Raw genomic sequence first — 7,790 nt, 5'->3', positions numbered from 1 at the left:
TGGAGAAGGTTGACAAACACGGGTCGAATCTCGAACTAATCGATTCCGACGCTGCGAGAGCGCTCCGATCCCCGAGTGACGGATTTATTAGGGATCTCCTCGACACGGTACAATCTCCTGCTCGTCCCGACGCCGCCGTTCCTGTCAAGGTGCCTGATACCGGCGTCCCGGAGAGGTTGGTTACGATTTCCGACAGCTCGTCTCTCGGAACTTCCGATCCTGATGCGTGCGAAGGCCTCTCAGATCCGAACCGCGAGATCAGGCTGGTCTCTCCGCCGAGCAAGGGTCAAGGCGCTGGCGAGATTCCTCCCGCGAAGCCGTTTGGTCACGTCTCCAGCTCGGACGCTCCTGAGAAGAAAGATCCCCCTGCCGAGGGATGATCCTATACGTTTGTTGTATTTGTTTTCGGCCTTTCGGCCTTGTTTGTTTAAGACTATCTCCTTTTCTCGGCTAAGGCCTCTTGTTGTATGGATTATTGCCTTCGGTTTTTACCTTTGGATTTGAATGTTTCTTTATATATTTCAGTAAGTCGCTCAACTTAGAAATATATAACTCATTTCTCATTCATTCCTGTAACCGAGAAATGGATTAATCCGGGTGGTTGCTCGCGGTTTGCCAGCGAGTCCCCCCCTTTCAGATAGAACAAGAGATTAAAGACGGTTATTCGTTTTGCATTTTGCTTATCCAACAAATTCCTTACAAGCAGTTGTTTAATGTAAATACAAAGAAACTTTAATTGCTCTATTGAATCCCCGAGGAAACGGTTTCGAGACGCGGTGCAGTAACCAAGAGAATCGTTGGTCGGCCAAACCGTTGTTCTTTGGTTAGACTCGGTCTAAAATTTCCATCAGGCGGCCGGTCAATGCATAACGCATAGGTGACGCAAGGCTGATATTCCCTTCGACTGACGCCTGATCAAGACCCAGCCGATTAATTTGGGCAAGTGCTCGTGCTCCGCTTGAAAAAGGGGCTGGCATCGTTTACTCGGAGAAAGGTGACTGTTCGTCATTCTTTTTAAAAAAAAATTTTGGATTTTGTTTTGGTTGGGGCTGGACCCTGTGAAGGGATGCCTACGTACCTCGGATGAGGATCAAGCCTTTCGTAGTTTGTTTGACCGAGTGAAAGTGGCTATAGTAGCGCATTCACTCGGACGAGTAGAGTGACTGTTAGGTGCATCTACTCGCTTTTTTTTTTTTTTTTTTTTTTTTTTTGGGCGAACAGTGACCTGTTGGTCATTCGCTCGGAGAAAAAGGATGAGGCGTTTCTATTGGTAGAAGAGGCGAAGATGCATCGAGTTCCAGGCTCGTGGGACTGCCTCTCCGCGGGAAGTCTCGAGTCGGTAGACGCCGGGTCTAACGACCCGAGTGATCTTGTAAGGTCCCTCCCAATTGGTCCCTAGCTTTCCAGCGTTGAGCTCCTTTGTGTTGTCGAACACTTTTCGGAGGACGAGGTCACCGAGCTCGAGAGGGCGCGCTTTTACCTTCTTATTATAGTAGCTCTCGATCTGGTTCTGGTAATTTTGGATCCGAAGAAGCGCCTGATCTCGTTTCTCCTCGAGTTCATCAAGGGCATCGAGGAGCATATCTTGATTAAGTTCGACGAACTGCGGCATCTTGACGCGCCGAAGACTTGTCACGTTAACTTCAGCGGGGGCCATTGCTTCCATCCCGTAAGCAAGAGAAAAAGGGGTGGATTTGGTCGCACCACGAGGAGTCGTTCGGTGCGACCAGAGGACACCGTCCAGTTCGTCGGCCCAATGGCCTTTCTTTAGGTCGAGTCGCTTCTTGATTCCATCGATGATAATCTTGTTGGAGGATTCCGCCTGTCCGTTTCCTTGCGGGTATCGGGGAGTTGAAGGGCTTAGGCGGATATTCCACTTGTTGCAGAACTCTTTGAAGTTTCCGGACATGAACTGAGAGCCATTGTCCGTTATGATCTCGTATGGTAAACCATGGCGGCAGATGATGTTCTTCCAGACGAAGGTGCGGACTTCCTTGTCTGTTACCTGAGAGAATGCTTCAGCTTCAATCCATTTAGTGAAGTAATCGGTGAGGACCAGGATGAAACGACGTTGGCGTGAGTTCGGCATTGGCCCGATGATGTCCATCCCCCACCGCATGAACGGATAAGGGGCGGCAGATGTCCGCAACAGCTCGGTGGGACTGTGGATGCTCGGAGCGTGACGCTGGCATTTGTCACACCGACGGGCGTATGCTTCGCAGTCGGTATTCATAGATGGCCAAAAGAATCCCAGGCTTCGAACTTTAAGGGCAAGAGCTCGGCCTCCCGAGTGGTTTCCTCCTGCTCCGTCGTGAGTTTCAGCCATTACTCGTCGCACTTCATCGCCCTGGATGCACTTTAAGAGGACCTTGTTCGCGGTTACTCGGTGAAGTTCGTCGTTCATGATGACGTAGTGGGCGCTGCGTCTCTTCAGGCGTCTCGCTGCCCACTTATCTTTTGGCAGTTCTTCACGTATGAGATAATCTAGGAACTTGGCTCGCCAATCGACTGGGGTGTCGTCATGATCGGGCATCTCAGTGTCAGCTTGATCGGTGGTGGATTGTCTCGTTGTCGCAAAGATTGGAGCGATGGGAAGGCTTTCGTCGGAAGCAGGATCGATGCTCGGTCGATCAATTCGGTGTATGGGTATCGTCCTCCTGACCTGGTCGTGGAGTTTGCTCCCGAGTGCGGCTAAGGCGTCGGCGCAAACGTTCTCTCCTCGGGGAACCTTGGTGAGTTCGAAGAAATCGAATTCCCTAGCAAGCCCCTGAACCACCCGGAGATACGCATCCATTCTATCATTGCGAGCATCATAGTCGCCGCTGAACTGGCTAGCGACGAGCTGTGAGTCGCAATAAGCACTCAAGCGTTTGGATTTGACGGCTTGGGCGAGACGGAGACCGGCGATCAACGACTCGTACTCTGCTTCGTTGTTAGAGGCCGGAAAGCCGAAACTGAAAGACTGGCGAATGAGTTCTCCCGTCGGCGATTGAAGCTGGACTCCCGCACCGGATCCTTTGCTTGTTGATGATCCATCGACATGAAGAATCCAATTGGGGCTTGGGACGTCGAGGTCTTGTGCAAGATCTGGTGTGAGCTCGACAAGGAAGTCGGCGAGGACCTGAGATTTGGCGGCTGTTCGGCATTTGTACGTAATATCAAGCTCGCTTAGCTCGATTGCCCACTTAGTCAACCGGCCGGCTCTGTTGGGATTTTGCAGGACAGTGCGGAGCGGTTGGTCGGTCAACACTTCAATAGAGTGTGATTGGAAGTAGGGTCGTAATTTCCTTGCAGAATCAACGACGGCCAGAGCCAGTTTATCGAGGGTTGGGTATCTGGTCTCCGGACCGGTCATCCGTCTGCTCGTGTAAAATATCGGACGTTGCTCGCCACGGTCCTCTTTGATTAGGACGCTACTGACAGCCGCTGAGGAGACAGCGATATAGAGAGAGAGGACGTCTCCTACGTCCGGTTTGGCCAAGACGGGAGGAGTCATCAAGTACTGCTTGAGTTGAACGAATGCATCCTCGCATTTGTCGTCCCAGATGAACTTCTTGTTCCCTCGGAGGAGATCATAGAAGGGGAGACACTTGTCAGTAGATCGGGAGATAAAGCGATTAAGTGCGGCGATGCGTCCTGTTAGTCTCTGCACCTCACGGCAGTTTCTCGGACTGGGGAGATTTAGGACTGCTGAGATCTGTTTCGGGTTAGCTTCTATTCCTCGTTGCGTGACAATGTAACCAAGGAATTCACCCGAGGAGACGCCAAAGGTGCACTTTGCGGGATTCAACTTCATCCCGTACTTGTTTAGGATTGCGAAGCATTCCTTTAAGTGTGCTAAGTGGTTGTCGGCTCGGAGGGATTTGACGAGCATGTCGTCGATATAGACTTCCATTGTCTTCCCAAGCTGGTCGGCGAACATCCGGTTGACAAGCCGCTGGTAGGTTGCTCCAGCGTTTTTCAACCCGAATGGCATCACCTTATAACAGTAGGTTCCCCGATCAGTGATGAAAGCAGTTTTCTCCCGGTCGTCCGGATGCATTAGGATCTGGTTGTAGCCCGAGAAGGCATCCATAAACGTCAACATCTCGTTACCGGCCGTCGATTCGACTAGGCGATCGATGCTAGGTAACGGATAGCTGTCCTTAGGACATGCTTTGTTGAGGTCGGTAAAATCGACGCAGACGCGCCATTTACCGTTTTTCTTTTTAACGACTACCGGGTTGGCTAACCATTCCGGGTAACGAACTTCGGTGATCGAGCCGGCGCCGAGTAGACGCTCAACTTCTTCTGCGACTGCTTTAGACCGCTCCGGTCCCAACTTTCTTCTCTTCTGTCGGATGGGCTTGAAGTTGGGGTCGACATTGAGTTCGTGAGTCGTGATAGCTGGATCGATTCCTTTCATATCGGACATCGTCCAGGCGAATGAGGACAGGTTCTGCTTAAGGAACTCGAGGATCTTCTGTTGCATCTCGTCGGGTAGAAATGCGCCTACTCGGACAGATTTGCTCGGGTCCGAGTCGTCAACTGGTACTTCCAGAACTTCCTCCTTTTGTGGACAAACTTTGCTCGCGGGAGGAGAGACTGAGTTGACGAGTGACTGGGAGCGCTGAATTTTAACCGTGGCGATTAGGAGATCTCGCGCAGCCTGCTGGTCGCCTTTCAGAGTCTTGATCGATCCGTCTGATCCTGGGAACTTAACACACTGATGGTACGTTGATGTGATTGCTCGCATCGAATGTAGCCATGGGGTGCCAAGTATAACGTGGTAAGGAGCTTTGGAGCCAACCACAGAGAACTTGACCGTTCGCGTGACTCCGCATGCATGAACCGAGAGGCGGATCGTGCCTGCGATTACCTCTGACGAGCCGTTGAATCCTGTCAGGGTCCGAGTAGAAGGCTTGACGTCGTTGAGATCGATTCCCATTTTCACGAGAGTTTCGCGAAAGATGATATCGACAGAGCTCCCGGTATCGATAAGAACTTTAGTGACGTCGTACTTGTCGACACCGAGCACGACGAGTAAAGGATCGTTATGAGGAAGGTGCACGCCGAATGTATCGTCAGACGAAAAGATAATCGGCTGATCGTCTACTTGCTTCTGGGGCCATCGTTGGGAAGTGGTGGCTTGCCTTCTATGGTCCTTGACTGCTCTAACCGAATCACCGCAAGGGGGTGATCCACCCATGATAACATTTATTCGGGGACGAGCCTGTGCGCGCCTTGCACGGAGGGTGTCGCGAAGGTCGTTACTCGTTTCGGCAGTATCCCTTTTCTTGCGGTTGAGGGTTGTCCGCAGATCACCGATCTTCGCGTTGAGTTTGTCTCGCAAATCGCAGTTCGGCTTTTCAGCGGGCTGCTGGTGAGAGGACTCTTGTGCTGAAGTTCTCGCGGCTCGATTTGAGTTGATCTGTAGGCGGAGATCGGTGGAGGCCGGTGTTTCTACGGTAGTGGGTCGGAACTTTCGCTCGAGGAGGGACCAAAGATCCGCAGTGTTGTCTAGGGTTTTCGTGTTGTCGTCCTCGTCGGACGAGGATCCGGTTCGTTCTCTCCTTGCGGTTGGGCGCGGATCACTTCGATGCGCTGGCGATTGGTCGGCTGATCGTCATCTGCCGAGTCGTCGTCATCGTCGGTTTCTCGGGCAGCTTTCTCCGTATCTTTCGACTGTTTGTCGTTTTTACGGTTTTTGCCCTGCGATTTTCGCTGAGCCTTCTTGTCTTTGTTCCTGCTCCAGCTGTTTTCTCCTTTTGGCTTGGGTTTTGGCGGCTGGATCTTGTAATCTCCGCTTTCGATCGAGGAGAGGAACTGGGCGTAGAGAGATTTGCACTCGGTCGTGTCGTGTCCCTTGACGTCGTGATACTTGCAATGCTTCGTAAGATCGATGGGCGTTCTAGTCGGTCCCGTCGCCGAATCGACTTTAGCCACACGGTACCAGCACTCGGGGTACTGGGAGACGCATCGGGAGAGTCGGTCTCTCGCTGATAGACATTCCATTTTTTATCGTGCATGACCATGGTTGAAACAGGGGCGTTGTTCTCGTCCACGACGTAGAGGAGACAGCCCCTGCTGCCATTATCACCTGGTGCGTGCTGGCGTGGCTCGGTCCGAGCACCCGCACTCTTGGCTGCAGCAGGCTTGGCGGCGTTCTGCTTTCGAATTATCGCCTTGGTATCTTCTTCCATTCGGATGAAGTTGTGAGATCGGGCGATAGCATCAGGGAGTGAAGTCGTAGGGTTGGAATACAGGTCCTTACGAAACTTCGAGTTGACGAGGAGAGTGTTCATCAAAGCGTCGATAGCGATGTGATCGGGGACGTCGACTCGGGAAACGATCGTCTTGAACTTTTCCATGTAGTCCTTGAGGCTTTGGTCTTTCGTTTGCGCCATATTCCACAGGCTGGAAGCAGTCGCTGCTCGCTTGGTAAACATAATGTAAGTCTTGAGGAATACAGCTGAGAGGTCTCGGAAACTGCGAATCGAGTTCTCGCTGAGTTGTGAGAACCAGTTAGCGCTTGTCGTTGAGTGTTTCGACGAAGAGCTGACAGTACCCTGCGTCCTTCTCTTCGTCGGAAAGGCGAGCTCTGGCCATAGCTATGTTGAAGGCTGTCAGATGCTCGACAGGTCGCCACCGGGCTTGTACTCGGGGAGGCGGAGCTTTTCTATTTTGCGGAGCTGGACCCTGGTTAGCTCGCTAGCGAAGGGCGAGCGCGAAGTGGAGGCGATGACGCTGTCGATCTGAGGGGCTGCGCTCGTCGCTTGGTGATCTGCGAGCTCATTTGTTGAAGGCTGAGTTTGAGCTCGGCGATCTCGCGAATCGTCGTCGGATCTGCTGTCGTCGGAGTAGGGTATACGGCAGGAGGACCGTTAGGGTCAGATTCGTCCACAGCGCGGTCTTCTGCCGGCGTTGGAGGGAAAAGATGCCGGCAGACGGGTTGGAACGGTTTGTCGGTCCAGCAGGAGCGGTGAGGGCAGCTACAAGAGCAGCGAGCTGCTCGTTCGTCGTTTTCTGGACTTCTTCTTGATGCGCGAGACGAGCCATCACGGAGCTCATGAAGTCCGACGAGAGAAAAGGAGGAGGAGGCGGAGGCGTAAGCTCAGTTGCTTCGCCGAAGAAGTGCCGGGGTTCGAGTCACCAATCGTCATATCGGTCTAAGAAACGTTACTCTGATCGGCCCCACGGTGGGCGCCAATTGTTTGAGGTGAGTTTGGTCAACAGAAAGTAAAAGAACTCAAGAGTGGGATGAACAGAGACGTTTTATTAGAGTCGGAATAACGAGGGTACAAGAGTAAGAAAGCCGGCTAGTCGATGCTCGGTAAGCTCCTAGCCGGAAGTACAAGAGAAAGCGGCGAGATACAAAGAGAGTAATGGAAACCCTAATCTAGCCGCAAGTCTGTGTGTCTGTGTGATCCCCTCTCCTTCTGTCCTCAACTCCTTATATAGTCTCTTAGGTCGGTTAGTCTTGACCTAATCATCCCTTTTAGTCATGGGCCTTCGATGTTGCAAGCCCAATCACAACGACTGTTCGGCCCAGACCGTTGTCACTCTCCTTCGGCTACTCGTCTCTAGCCGAGTCAGGGCTCGTCATGAGCCGGCTCCGAAGCCGATCGTCCTCTCGTCGACAGTAATGGGCCTCCTGTTCGCTGGGCCTTGTGGGTGGTAACAATCCATCCCCAACAATTGTTCATTCTTAGTCTCTCCAAGTTCTGTTGTCACACCACCTGTTGCTCTCAACAACAGCGTTATTGTCACCAGCAGAGACAGAAATCGTAAATTCATACATCAACAGAAAA

The 7,790-nt window shown here is 52.2% G+C and overlaps 1 protein-coding gene across 1 annotated transcript; it reads right to left on the bottom strand.

Annotated features, from left to right (window-relative positions):
• Positions 1 to 1,264: 1,264 nt before the first annotated feature.
• On the bottom strand, positions 1,265 to 6,386 carry LOC108833890 (uncharacterized). The gene is made up of 4 exons (XM_057001987.1): positions 6,080 to 6,386; positions 5,575 to 5,978; positions 4,233 to 5,461; positions 1,265 to 4,139 (listed from the first exon to the last, which is right to left on the bottom strand). The coding sequence occupies exons 1-4, from the start codon at positions 6,384 to 6,386 to the stop codon at positions 1,265 to 1,267; spliced, it is 4,815 nt and encodes a 1,604-aa protein (XP_056857967.1).
• Positions 6,387 to 7,790: the final 1,404 nt, after the last annotated feature.

This window comes from Raphanus sativus, unplaced genomic scaffold (assembly GCF_000801105.2).
Source record: "Raphanus sativus cultivar WK10039 unplaced genomic scaffold, ASM80110v3 Scaffold4256, whole genome shotgun sequence".
NCBI classification, from domain to species: Eukaryota; Viridiplantae; Streptophyta; class Magnoliopsida; order Brassicales; family Brassicaceae; genus Raphanus; species Raphanus sativus.
Note: the sequence above shows the minus strand (reverse complement) of the source record. Positions and strands in the feature narration are given on the sequence as shown.

Coding starts and splice junctions, on each gene's coding strand:
- LOC108833890 (XM_057001987.1), bottom strand. CDS start 6,386: ATGGCGCAAACGAAAGACCAAAGCCTCAAGGACTACATGGAAAAGTTC. Junction 5,979..6,079: donor GCCACGCCAGCACGCACCAG/GTGATAATGGCA, acceptor AATGTCTATCAG/CGAGAGACCGACTCTCCCGA. Junction 5,462..5,574: donor CCAATCGCCAGCGCATCGAA/GTGATCCGCGCC, acceptor CTCGAGCGAAAG/TTCCGACCCACTACCGTAGA.